At 41.3% G+C, this 13,918-nt stretch overlaps 1 protein-coding gene and 1 pseudogene across 1 annotated transcript; both read left to right on the forward strand.

The window, feature by feature from the left end:
* The first annotated feature begins 4,182 nt into the window (after nucleotides 1-4,182).
* Nucleotides 4,183-6,579, forward strand: LOC147445138 (protein ANTAGONIST OF LIKE HETEROCHROMATIN PROTEIN 1-like). The gene has a single exon (XM_086527604.1). The coding sequence runs from the start codon at nucleotides 4,319-4,321 to the stop codon at nucleotides 5,744-5,746; it is 1,428 nt and encodes a 475-aa protein (XP_086383730.1). The 5' UTR covers nucleotides 4,183-4,318; the 3' UTR covers nucleotides 5,747-6,579.
* A 3,892-nt stretch (nucleotides 6,580-10,471) lies between these two features.
* Nucleotides 10,472-10,830, forward strand: LOC147445139 (large ribosomal subunit protein eL32z pseudogene; annotated as a pseudogene).
* The last annotated feature ends 3,088 nt before the right edge of the window (nucleotides 10,831-13,918 follow it).

The raw sequence follows: 13,918 nt of genomic DNA on the forward strand, positions 1-13,918 counted from the left end.
TAAAGGGGTCCAATGATAATTTAACTAATTGTTTAAGCATTTATCAAGTCCTCTCTCTCTAAGGGGAAAGGAGGACACTTGTCCAAAGGTTACCTCTATTGCTAGTTGTGACCAGGGCTTGTGATTGGCTAGGCTTGAGAGAGCCAATGAGCCACAAGCATGAGCTAGAAGAGGGGGTTGACCATGCAATTAGATGGCTAGCTTGGGGGGTATACTCTCCCACACTCTCTCTCTCTCTCTCTCTCTCTCTCTCTCTCTCTCTCTCTTTCTCTCTCTCATTGTGTGAGGTGCAAAGTGCAAGAGCTCCATCTCGTTCCCCAAGCTTGTTAAGAAGTTGAGAGCCTACACCAACACTCTTGGCTATGGAATGCAAATCCAACCAAGAGCCATGCTCCAATGCTTAAGTTTTCCATCTTCTTCATCATCATCATTATGTTATTATGCTATGCAATGCAAGAAGAGTGATGATAAGTGAGGAATTATCTCTTTCTCGTATGATACTTCTTCTTCCTCTTCCCTACCCGCATTCCCCGCTAGCTCTCTCCACCTTCGAAGGTTTTTGAGGCCTTGGGACTGAGGCTGGGGATGGTTAATTCTTTTACCAAGGATTATGTTATGCTCGTGATGTATGAAGCTTTCCATCTTCATTGCATCACCTAGGTCACATGTACCAAGTCTCTCTTGATGGGAGAATATATAATACAAAAGCCTATTGAAGGGGGGACGCGCTCCACATAAAGGCGGTCCTCAACTGTTGTCAAGTTCTCTAGCTCTCTTTCTTGCAAAAATTATTGTTCATGCCAAGTTAATTAGGCATTATGGTTATGTTGCCTACCGCTAATTAAGTTCACCCCCTATGTTCTCAAAGTAGTTTCATGAAAATGCTCACTCTAATTCTCTTAATTCCTCTATCCTCAAAGTTCATAGGCCATTTCCATTACAAATACTATGCTTTGAGATAATATGATCTAAATATTGAACCTGTTTCAAGAAGAAGTCACCCTTTTTGTGATTAATGAATAACTTATTTTGTTGCAATGCTTGAAACACTGCTTTGAGATGCTCTTTGTGTTCTTCTAAGGACTTAGAGTAGACTGTGATAACATCAAAGAATACTTCGGTGTAAGCCCTATGTACACAAAAAATTCTTTCCATCATTTGATTGAATGTGGCTCGAGCATTCATTAGCTCAAAAGGAATGACAAGATATTCATACAAGCCAAAGGTAATCCTAAAGGAGGCTGTTTCGTGAATATCTTCCAATACAGTTTGTATTTGATGGTAGCCACTTTTTAAGGTCTATTCTACTAAAGTAGGTAGATGCTTGAAGTTGATCAAACAAATTCTCAATCCTTGGGATTGAAAATTTGTTCTTTGATGTTATCTTGTTTAATGCACGATAGTCTACACACATTCTGTATGTACCATCCTGTTTGTGTACTAATAAAACAAGAGAATAGAATCGTGAAGAGCTAGGTCTTACCATTTCTTTTTACACATGTTCATTGACTTCTGACATAATCTCCTCTCTTGTTGAGTTGGTGAGACTCGATGAGGAGTCTTGTTAGGAGGAGAGCTTCCTAGTATGAGCTCAATCCTACGATCGTCATCCCACTTCTAGAAAGTAGCTCTCATGGGATGTCATCGATAAAAAGATCAGCATGTTCATTTAGAAATGAATAGAAATCACTTTGTACTTTTGATGAACCATTAGAAGAGACAACATTATTTTTAGGAGCATCCTTGACAAATATCATGTAAGCATAAATAGATCTTTATTGTTTTTTCAAAGGAATCATGAGATACAATGGGAATCATGAGACTCATTGACTCATAGAGTGATGTTGCTACCCTTGTGCTGAAATGCTATCGACCTCTCTAGAAACTTGATGGAGGTGCTCTAAGCAACACATTGTCATTCTTGAGTGGAGTGATGAGAAAACCCTCTTTGTCCACATACCCTTGAACATGAAGCCTTAACTTTCCAATCAAAGGTGTGATTGGAGTCTCTTGGCCTTCAAAGGGTCCTTCAATAGCATATGTTTGTCCCATCTCGTGAGCACTTATCCCTAACTTTAATGATAATCCCACACATATATAATTTTGTGTGGAACTAGAATCAAAGAGGACGAGTGCATCACGTTCTCTCACTTCTCCCCATGCATAACATAAGGGACTTATAAGTTGAAGACTGCCCTCTTCTTGAATAGATACCATTGCAGTTCTAGGGGGTTCCTTCTTTGCATGCTTTTGATAGATACAATTGATATGCTGGCAATGATGAAAATAAAGTTACAATTGAAAATAAAGGCGTCGTTGTGCCCATAGCATTTTAACCAACAAAAAGCATGGTGTCCTTGTAAAGACCTCCACTGGAGCAATTCAACATCATATAAAGTGAGCCCTTTGGCACCGTTTAAGAGCCATCAAGGAGTGATCCCAAGCAGACACAAGCATGAGTAACATTCATTAAGAAGCAACAAACCCGAGCAAGAGGAAAAGCAAGAGCATGATAGCTGAAGTGAACGTGACAATCGACACGATGACAAAACTTGCAGAAGAGATGATGATCGACATGATGATGGAGATTGCGGTAGACGAAGATAAGGTATGAAAGACAAAGAGACCATGACAAAGAGGATGAATATAGAAGGATTGCAACCATATGGAGGGTGATTGAAGGACTCACATAGAGCATGATAATCGTAGGGATAAATATCTGGTAAACCGGTGACAATGATGAATGTATAGACCGGAACAACATGGATAGAAATGATAACCACTAAAGAGAATGAGTTCAAGGTCAAGACAAATGTGCTGAAGAGGAACTTGAAATTGAGGTCAATGAAGATGAATTATCATTCTTATGAGGGAAAACAAGGTACTCCATTGATATGTCACATGTGAAAACCGTAAGAAATTCAGATGGTTCACTTCAGAGAGTTGCATTGACATAGTTTGCTTTAGCCAAAGAGAGGAGAGAGTTGCAAGAGCAACTGCAAAGAACCGTGCTTGATTCCATCCCAAAGTATCTGACTCATTCTTAGGAAGATCCCATGCTACTAAACAAGAGAGCTGCATCTTGCTAGTGAACAACGTGGTGTAGGACTCTTTGTGTATGACATGCTGGAGTAGAAGAAGGATGTATTTGGTAAGGCACCCTCATTTGATCTAGAGTGCGTTGATTGTAGGAAAGAGGTTGTCAAATTAGGGTTTTTTTTTTGGGGGGGGGGGGGGGGGGGGGGAGGGGGGAGGCGCTAAGACTATATCACAGCGCTAAGACTATATCACACAAGAGTATTGATGGAAGCGGGAGCGGTGGGATCGACGACGGGCAAACAAGGCAAAACTAGTGCGCACTGTCAGTGAGTTTCCTTTTGCCTGTGTGTGTTTAATATATGATGGTGTGTTTTCCTATGGATGGCTACACGCCCACATGGTTAGGCCACTTGCCTGCCAGTGAGCAAGTCATGGGTTTAAGTCACTTGGTAGGTGTTGACCCCGCACGTGTGTAACCCACCATCGTCGATCCCACAACCCGAGAGCATTCAAGACCCCGTGCGATATAGTTTTGTTTTGTGTGTGTGTGGGGGGGGGGCAGGTTTTTATACTTATGGAGTCATGGTGCTTGCAGCAATGCGTGACAAGTGGGTTGGATAGAGCATGGGAGTGCTGAGTGCGAGGTCTAGGGCTCGAGGCGCATTTGCGACGGTGGGAACCCTAAATTTTTTATTACATGAAGATGAGATCAACAACAGATTAAACCTCTGCCGTTGATCCCTCTACTTTTGGGCGTGGCATTTATAAGGGGGGGGTGACCTCGTATATAAGTACACGGGGGGAGAGTGAAGGGATGGACGGGAGGGGCGGTTTATCGGCGACGCGTGTGATTTGGGCCGTCGGATCTCCGCTGCAAGGGGGGGGGGGGGGGGGGGGGGGGGGGGTTGGTTTCTATACACATAGGGGAGTGTCGACGCGGGGCAGCTCAGATGGTTACTGTGGAGGGGGAGGTCGTGGGTTAAGTGGGCCGCCGCGACGCAAGGAACCCTATTATTTTTTTTCCATTGGAATAGATCAACGGCTGATTAGTTTTCAGCCGTCGATCCCTTGACTGGGGCAACAGCTTTTACCAAATCTTACTGACATGTATTTTCAGTGCATTTATAAACCCTAAAGACTCAACCCAAGCTGTCGCTTATATCATGAAGTTTGGGCAACAGAGTGAAACAGGGTTGTAGCGGTGGCATTTGGGAAGGCGTGCGTGCCTGCGTGTGGGAGGAGAGGTATGGCTCGCAGGTTGGAGCGTTGAGCTCTATCCATGGCTACGGATCGTGGCAGCGTGGATGACAATGCACTGGAACGAAGCTCTATTGGACCCTCGCTTTATGCGGCAGCACACTGTGCTCAATCCTGCATTCGTTTCTGGAACCTTCTTCTCCAGGACACTGCCTCTGTGAATCCGTTTGGCTTCTCCATCGATGGATATGACCCTGATGATGAAGAAGAAGACGAGGAAGATGATGCCTTCATGCATGCATCGCCAGAGTATGACATGTCTCAGGATCAGGCAGTCGAAGACCCTCCGGATGAAGAAGAGGTTGGGGCTCACTCTAATCCCTATCATGCGATGCTCACAAATCCTCGCCCTGACTCTTACATGAAGCCGCGCACTGTGCATTGGTGGAATCACCATGTTGGCTTCGCTAGGGAAGATGATCCAGACTACATAGATGTGTTTCGGCTCCCTGTTGGCTTCTTAACCAATATCTGTGGATTATGCAAAGATGATATGCAGCAGGGTGAGATACCAATGTCTCTACGGTGTGTCGAAGGTCGGATTTTTTCAGTTGAACGCCAGGTTGCCATTGCTGTCATGCGCTTAGCAACAGGTTATACCCTCAAGTGCATTTCCCAACTCCTTGGATGTGGCCTCTCTACAGTTGTGAAAGTAGTCCACAAATTCATCTCGTCCGTGCGTCAACATGCATCGGGTTTTTTGCAATGGCCCATGACAGCAGAGGGCTTAGCCCGGGTCAAGGATGGTTTCTTTGAGAAACATAGGCTCCCCAACTGCTGTGGTGCCATTGATGCGACTCATGTGCTCATGGAGCTGCCGTCTGGAGAGCCTGCAGATGTCTGGATGAACAGCTCACATTCATTCAGTATGATGCTTCAGGCAGTTGTGGATACAGACCTAAAGTTTCTAGATGTGTGTGTTGGCTATCCAGGCTCTTTGAGTAATGCAAAATGTTTACAGGAGTCATCCTTCTATATCAAGTGCTGCAATGGGCAGAGATTGACTGGGCTGCCTTTACAAGTTGGCGACTCCTTTATAGGAGAGTATGTTGTAGGTGATTCGGAGTATCCGTTACTGCCATGGTTGATGACACCATATTCACAAAGGGAACTTATCAGAGTACCTGCAAGAGTGATGTTCAATGACAAATTACATTTCACGAGGGTTGACGTTGCCCGTGCGTTTGGAAGGCTCAAGGGAACGTGGAGGATTTTGCAAAGTACAATGAAACAGCCAAATCTTGAGCGGGTGCCAAAATTGATACATGCTTGCTGCATATTGCACAACATGTGTATTGATGCAGGTGGGGTGGATGGAATTCATTTCCCTGAGGCTGATGCTATTACTCAGCATGATTCAGATGATCTGGACCATCTGGAGGATGCGTATAGTTATGAAGCGAATGAGGCAAGGGAAAGTCTTTGCCGAAACCTCATTATGCAGGAATAATTTAACCAGTGTTCATCCATTACTCTATCCTCTTTGGGAGAAGCTCCAAGGATTCATTGGATACTTTTTGAGAAGCCTTGGATGATTATTTTCAGATACAGGTGGAGTATATTGTGGCTCTTAATTTCATCTCGCTTGGCTCTTTTCACCTTAAAGAGCAAAATTGGTGTGGCAGAGGTATGGCTTTACTGAAATCAAAAGAGAACTACAAAGTTATTTTTGAAGCCAGTCTTCCTAAGGGATTCTTCGTTGGCAACTTTTGCTAGTTTCCTTTAGCTGAAGCTACTTACACATCTCGAAAATTGGTAAAAGTAAAATTCAGGTTGTGCATACAGAAGGTTTCTGATTTTTGTGTGGATTATTTTTGGCTCTTGCCCCTTTTTGTAAGTCAAATTGATGTGCTCTTAATTTTCCCTTGTTCCCACTGAAGATACTATTTCCAAGTATTGAATGGTCTTTGTTTGGCATGGGAGGCAATTCCCTAGCAGAGCGGCTCCATGCCTTGACCTGCAGAGATGGGGGTTTATGACTTGAAAGTTCAAGAGAAGAGCCTTCAAATGAGATAATTCAGGTCTTTATGACCATTGATTGAGAGGTTCAATATGTTTCAGAGCAGAGCAGTGTCCTTTCAGCTATTACTTCTCGGCAGCTATGTATATGCATCGGATCTTTCTCATTGATTTGCTGAGAAAGATACATGCCTCGATAAAGTGTAAAAGACTTTTTTTTGAAGTTTCTCTTAGAGCTGATTCACCCTTGTATTTGTGTTAAAAGTGTTCTAAATATACAACTGTAGTCCCACAAGAGGCATGAGGGGCGGAAACTTCAATTGACATTATTGTATATGAGCGATGAACTGGAGTTACTGTAAATAGGGAAGGAAAAACGAGGGGCAGAAAGCTGAAGATAAAAAAAATTGGTTGGTTAGGCTGAGCTTGTCTTGATCTTAATGTTATATTTGCAGGAAAGTGTCTCCTTAGTGTTGTCACTATTGATGAGTCTTGTGTGTTTTTTGTTTTGCATTAGCTATTTAATACTGCTATTATCACTCGGGTCTTGTTTTTGTATAGAACGTCCCTTTGGCTCCAAGCCTTTCGATTATATTTTTTTCTAGCCATGACTACCGGACTTTCTTGTTCTTGGATTTGAGAGAGAAAGAGAGGGAGAGAGAGAGAGAGAGAGAGAGAGAGAGAGAGAGAACCTGTAGTTCTGTAGGTGTTGGGAATACCTTTGATGACCTATGAGCTCTCCTTACCAATTTTTGTCCATGGTATCCCTTAAGCAGGCCTTTGGGAACTCAACAAGCACCCAAGCATTCTCTTTGAGCCCTACACCCCATCTATGTTTATCGATATCATCCTTTTGCTTTTGCTGCACAAGTTTTACAGCGTCTTCAATCTTTGTGAAAGCACTGCACGTCACATGCATATTCATATGCCGAACAAAGATATCCAATAGGAGGGACTTTTGATATCCTTTTGATGATATTATTGTATGCATGGTCCACTAATGGTTCATATTTCTCTCACTGGTTATGTTAGTCTACTTTTATTGGATCTAACCCTAAGGACTTTACAATTTCTCATTGCCCATCGTTTGAGGGTAGAGGTACCTACATTTCAAACAACCCCTTCCAGAATGAAGTGCTAATTATCTTTATGAGGGCCTATCAATTGTAAGCAAGCCACTGTACTTGATATGATACCTTTGGTTTCCATTTGATGTGTTGTTTTAGTTTGTTAGTTTGTTTTTGTTTTTGTTTTTTCTTTTTCTTTTCTTTTCTTGTGTCTCTTGCTTTTATAGTTTTATAAGCACATTATTCCCTCTTATAATTCGTGAGTTCATACTATTATGAACTTATGAAGGTATATCCATTTGATGTGTTGACATAGGGAAGAGTTGCAAGCATGTTTGCTTCGCTTCATTAGATTTTACCTCATATCAAACCCTTTGGTGTATAACCAAATGTTATGCAAAATGTGAACTTATGATGTTTGCATTACTTTTTCTTGCAGAGCCAAAGTGACACATAACCTTGTTCTATAGAGAACATATCCAGCTTTTGAGGGAATGGATTTTGAGTTTTCTCATTCGTCATCCGCAAAGTCCATATTTGTAGCGCATGCATCTATCATATTGGTTAGATCATCATCCTATGTTGTGGAAACAACTTTGACCTGTGTAGGAAACTAAAACATGATAGCATTGCAAATCCCGCTTGGGGGTTTCTAATCAGTGAGCAAAAAAAACCAAGAGAAGACAAATTCGAGCAAATTGATACAATAGCAACAATGGTGAAAGGAAAAAATTATGCCATGCACATTACTTTCACTACACAAATCTATCACTCAATCGGCAAAAAATGAGATTTTAGAATCAATATGAAAATTGAATACCCGAGGCACATGCAATCTCTTCATACTTGAAACATATACAATTCAATTGCATGTGGCATACCTCCTCTCAAAAATAGGTTGTAAAAGATTTGGCAACCTCCATTTTACTAATTATCAAAAGTTCAAGTCAAAACTTCTCGTCTCGCTTAAGTTCATTGGTAGCTTGTGCAAGATTGGCTTCTAAGCTGCCTCTTAATTCTCTTAGCCCTCCTAATTGCAAATTTAAGGATAAAATAAATCTTGAAGAGGTGCCTTGCAGGACCTCCAAATTGATGCTTTATTTGATCATTTTGTTTTTGGAACCACTTTCCTTGAGACAATTTCTTGCCTAACGAGTCTATTGTGAGATCAATAGACAAAAACGATACGACCAGAGCCAAATGCAAGCTCTTCTACACAAGAAAGGCCCAAGTCTCAAGTGCATTTGCCTGTTGGATGTAGAGATAAAGTCATGAAGTAACAATTCCTTAAAAGCTTCTATAATGTGAGTGCTCTCATTGTTAAAAACACCCAAGGCCATGGCACAACTAGAGAATCATCTAATCCTAGGATATCCAGGCAAGATTGAAAGAATCTTTTAGTCCTAGCTCAGAGAATGGTGATTTACAACTTCCAAAGCCTGTCAGATCTTTTGCAGCAATAGGTAAACAAGAGCAATCATCACAGGAACAAAGGTACATTAGAACTGTTTCTTCTACATGAGTCCTAGCTCAGAGAATGGTGATTTACAACTTCCAAAGCCTGTTAGATCTTTTGCAGCAATACGTAAACAAGAGCAATCATCACAGGAACAAAGGTACATTAGAACTGTTTCTTCTACATGAAGTCTATGGCTACAATCCAATGTCCCTCCAATCTGTCACAGTATTGTCGTATGTGACTTAGGATAAATATCGGACTGTAAGCGAACGTCATTAGCGTTATGGGGTATACCATGTTGGAATGAATCGAGAGTGTCATTAGCGTTATGGGGTATACCATGTTGGAATGAATCGAGAGTGTTGGTTCGAATCTTGATTTGTGTTGAATAGAGTTCGTGCTCATTTGTAGCCCGTCCTAGTTCGGATCCTGAGCTATGTTGAACTGAGTTCGTGCTCATTTGTAGCCTATGTTCAAACAGATTTGGTGGAACGAACTCCTTACTGGTTAATCTACTAAGGAGGTTGTCCCCCCTGCTACATGGCAGGCTTTCAAGGGTCCCATATCCTTGAGAGTCTGATATTTAGCAAGAGCCGGCTTGTGTGGGCGTGATTCTATGGGCAGGAAGCAACAAATGGGAAAAACGCAGCAATTTATGTGTGAGTGAGACAAACGACAACAAAAAATAAATCATTCACAAAAGCTTGGAATCCAACTCATTTTGACAAATGCTATTTGTTTCAAGGGAAAATTACCAAAGTACCCCTCTAATTTGTGGAAATTCTCAAAATACCCCTCAAATTTTAGAAATTCCCAATCTTTAAGATTTTTTAATCTTTATTCCTTTTTGACAATTGAGATCAGTGCTTAGCATGTAATTTGTCACAAAGTACCTCACAAAAAGGGTAATTATGTTCAAAAAATAATGAAGCAATTCGTCTGCGGAGCCTACATAACCAACTCACATTCTAGTTTTAGCATATTGTATTGATAGACAATCAGTCTTCTTATGAAGAGCTACAAATATTTTTATCTTTGGAAAAATTTAATCTCAAGACCGGGCGTATTTTGGGAATTTAGGAAAATTTGAAGGGCATTTTGGGAATTTAGGACAAAATATCGGGGGTACTTTGGGAACTTTTGAAATTCTTAAAGGAGTATTTTGGTGACCCTACCCGCATTGGTTTGCTACTGCAACAAACAGTCCATGCCGGCGCGGAATGGTTGTAGCAGCATACCGGTTCTTTGAGCCTCATCTCTCACCAAAATGAAGGCTTACTACTGAAAACCACAGAACCATCTCTCTCTCTCTCTCTCTCTCTCTCTCTCTCTCTCTCTCTCTCTCTGTGCTCTGCTGAAGGTGAGCAGAAGGTGTGGTGGGGAGGGAGGTGAAGCATCGTGAGAAGGGGGGGAGGAGCACATGTAGAGGGAGCGCGCTGACAAGGGGAGGGGAAAGGGGGAGGCCGAGCATGGTGAGAGGGGGATGCCTAGGTGGCTTTGAAGGCAGAGAGAGAGAGAGAGAGAGAGAGAGAGAGAGAGAGAGAGAGAGAGAGAGAGAGAGAGAGAGAGAGAGAGAGAGAGAGAGAGAGAGAGAGAGAGAGAGAGACCTGGCATAGGTGTGAGAGGTGGGAGGCAAGAGTGACATCCATGGTGATCCACCTCGTCAAAACCAGGATTGTGAAGAAGCATGTGAAGAAGTTCAACTGGGCTTAGAGTGATTGCAAGATCTGTGTCAAGCCAAGCTGGCGCAGACCAAAGGGTATTGATTCACGTGTTAGGAGGAAATTCAAACGGTGCATTTTGATGCCTAACATTGGGCATGGCTCAAACAAGAAGACAAGGCATGTGCTACCCAATCGTTTCACGAAGTTTTTGGTGCACAATTCTGCTGAACTGGACCTTCTTATGATGCACAACAGGAAGTTTTGTGCTGAGATTGCTCACAATGTTTCCACTTTGAAGCGGGAATCAATTGTGGAGCAAGCCGCTCAGCTCAAGATTGGAGTTACCAATGGTTCTGCCAGGCTTCGTAGTCAGGAGGATGAGTAGGTGCTACACTGTCCTAATGATGACAACATTAAGAATGAGATAGTTTAATAAATTTTGGAATTGTAATTTTTTTTTGGTGACAACGAGGCTCTGTTGTACTGGTTTTTCCGAGAGAGAGAGAGAGAGAGAGAGAGAGAGAGAGAGAGAGAGAGAGAGAGAGAGAGAGAGAGAGAGAGAGAGGGAGAGAGAGAGAGAGATTTAGATTTGTTCTCAGATTATAGAGAAGAGTAACTATAAACTCTAAGTGAAAAGGAGGTGGAAATAGCAACATCAACGCAATATCCCCTGAACTTGCCAATGGCAATTGATTCCTCGAAGGTGTTAGTTCACTTGACTTTTGTTTCTTTGCGGAATACAATTGCTTTGCTGAATAAATGTGTGTTTTTTTAATGTAGACCCATTACGTAAGGAGAGGCCAATGATTTTAATAAAGAACTGAAAGCATCAAATGAGGGGCCAATAATTTTAAATAAAAAACTTAAAGAATCGAACGGGATACTAGCGGCTCAGCACCATTAAGTGTGAAGGAGAAGGCCAATTGATGTAGACAAGTAGTATTGGGTGAGGTGGGGGGCGGACAAGGAGGGAGCGCGTAAAGCCAAGGGGTCATGGCACCATGCATCAAGCAGGTGTAGTCTTGAATTATGTGAGAAGACATGCAAGTTTTTTAATTTGCACGACTACACTTGTGTAGCAACTCATATGATTGCCCAAGTTGTTGTGGGAGTCCGGCATTAATCATATTTCAGGAGTGTGTGAGTTCGAGCCATTAGGATAGATCGTCTTTAAGATATGCACCGCCTCCACGTGTTGTGAATTCGGCCAGATTACTTTGGTCTTCAAGCTCAAGAAATCATATAATTTATAAACTTCATCAATCTAGCTTGTCCACAAAGCTCTCGAATGTTAGGTACTCTCAACTATTAATTGATTATGTTTTGCTCATTATGCTTAGACGACGTAGGGCTAGAAAAATACATTTTTCTTAACCAGTGAAAATAAGGGCAAACTTAGAAATCTCCCAAATTTTAGGTCAAAATTTGAAGCTTTTGCCGGTAATTACACTAAAACTTGTGTAAATTTCTTGGTTTTTAAAAGGCAAATCAGTTAAAATACACTAAACCCTGGCTTTTAATAAACACTGTTTAGGCCCTTGGTTGGGGTTGATCACTTATTACTATGAGACACCATTTTACACTTCGATAAATGGCTACCTATAGGAGAGTGAATGCTAGAGCCCCACGCTAATGGTACAAACCACTATAGAACACTACGTGGTATGCACTTGAGAGTCATGTTTGATAGGTTAAAAAAGTGAGCTTTGAAGAATTCCAAAGACTATAGATGGAAATGTATTTAAAGTGGATAATAGAGGTGGAAAGTGCTAGAACAACATATGCTAGGTGCCCTCGGCTTGTCACAAGCACCGATGTGGAATGGTTTCGCCGACACTTGCGGCAAGCCGGGGGCATTTTTTTGTTCCATGATTGAAATTGGCTCTAAGTTCGGTTCCATGGGATTAGTCATCATGGGATTTGAGTTTGGTTGTGGGTTAGTTTGCAGCAATGGAAAGCCCTCTTGTACTTCTACAATTTGCTTTTAGTAATAAAGAATGTATGAAGGGACTTGCTCGATTATTTCATTGATCGGAAATACAGGCTTGCCAATTTGTATAAGCCATAACACTTCAAGTACATCACTTTAGTCCTTTCATCCATTTAGACATTTTTCATAGATATTGCATGATTGAAACGTGAAAAACAAAGAATAGAATAGAGGTATTGAAAGCTAAAGTGCTTAGGAATGTCTAGCATATCGTCCATAAATGTAATGAAATTGTAATGTGCCACTGATTAATATGGTAACTATTTCACTAATTAATCAGTTCAAATGATGATAAAGACATTCAAACAATGAGCATAAATGTAATGAAACTGTAATGTGCAACCGATTAATATGGTAACTATTTCACTAATTAATTAGATCAAATGATGATAAAGCCATTCAAATGATGATCATAAATGTAATGAAATTGTAATGTGCAACTAATCAATATGGTAACAAATAATCAATCAGTTCAAATGATGATAAATACATTCAAAAAATTGACACTGACATAACTTAGAGGGTTGGATTTCATGAGGCCGACCCCCCCTCAAAATGACTTCCCATTATGAATAGGAAGATTCCAATTATGCGCGTGCGAATCACTAAAGTATTGATACAAAGACTTAGAACTTCACAAATGGGTAATTAGTAGCTCTTTTTTGTCAATTTATGCATCTTTATTATTGGCCTCCCTCTCAAAGGCATTTGCTTATGCAAATCCAGTAGTCCTACAAAGAGGATGAGAGATAAAAATCAAAAGATAAGTAACTAATCATGCTTATACGACTTAAACGAGAATCTTTCAAGATTCAGAGAATCCCTCTCCTTTGGCGCGTGTCTTGATAGATTACATTGTAAGTAAGAGTAAGAACAAAGTAGAGAGGAAGATGGAGCTCAAAGAGAGCTTTGTGATGTGTCTAAGCACACACCATGTGCCCGAGTAGCCTTTGCACGTGGGCGTATGCACACACCCAGAAGAGGAGATGGGGTCCCAAAAATGTGTGGTATCTACTATTTTTAGTAGATGCCTTAATTGCCAAGCTAGATCCCCTACTTTTGGCCCCTTCACTTTTTGGGTCGACTCCTCTTTGCAAAGTTGTGCATGAGTGATCTGCCCATCACAAAGCAACATGAATACGAGAGTGCGCATGTAAAGAGAGTTTGTAAGCCCTGTCTCCAAATGGATTGAGTATCTTAACCAAAATCTGATGGTCAATGACATTGTTGTCCCTATGCAAGCATTACGTAAACGACTTACTTCAAAAACCGGATGAATACGATAGTGTGTAGGTAAAGAGAGTTTGTAAGCCCTATCTCCAACTTGATTATCTTAGCAAAAATTTGATGGTCAATGATATTTTTTTGAATGTTCTGACACACACAAAACTATCTCTTCCCCCTCCATGAAGGTTACTTGTCAACGTTTCTCATCAACATACTTTTTGTATCTATCTTGTGCTTATGGACATTTTGACGAGCA

This window comes from Adiantum capillus-veneris, chromosome 13, assembly GCF_014529385.1.
Source record: "Adiantum capillus-veneris isolate H3 chromosome 13, ASM1452938v2, whole genome shotgun sequence".
NCBI classification, from domain to species: Eukaryota; Viridiplantae; Streptophyta; class Polypodiopsida; order Polypodiales; family Pteridaceae; genus Adiantum; species Adiantum capillus-veneris.

Coding starts and splice junctions, on each gene's coding strand:
- LOC147445138 (XM_086527604.1), top strand. CDS start 4,319: ATGGCTACGGATCGTGGCAGCGTGGATGACAATGCACTGGAACGAAGC.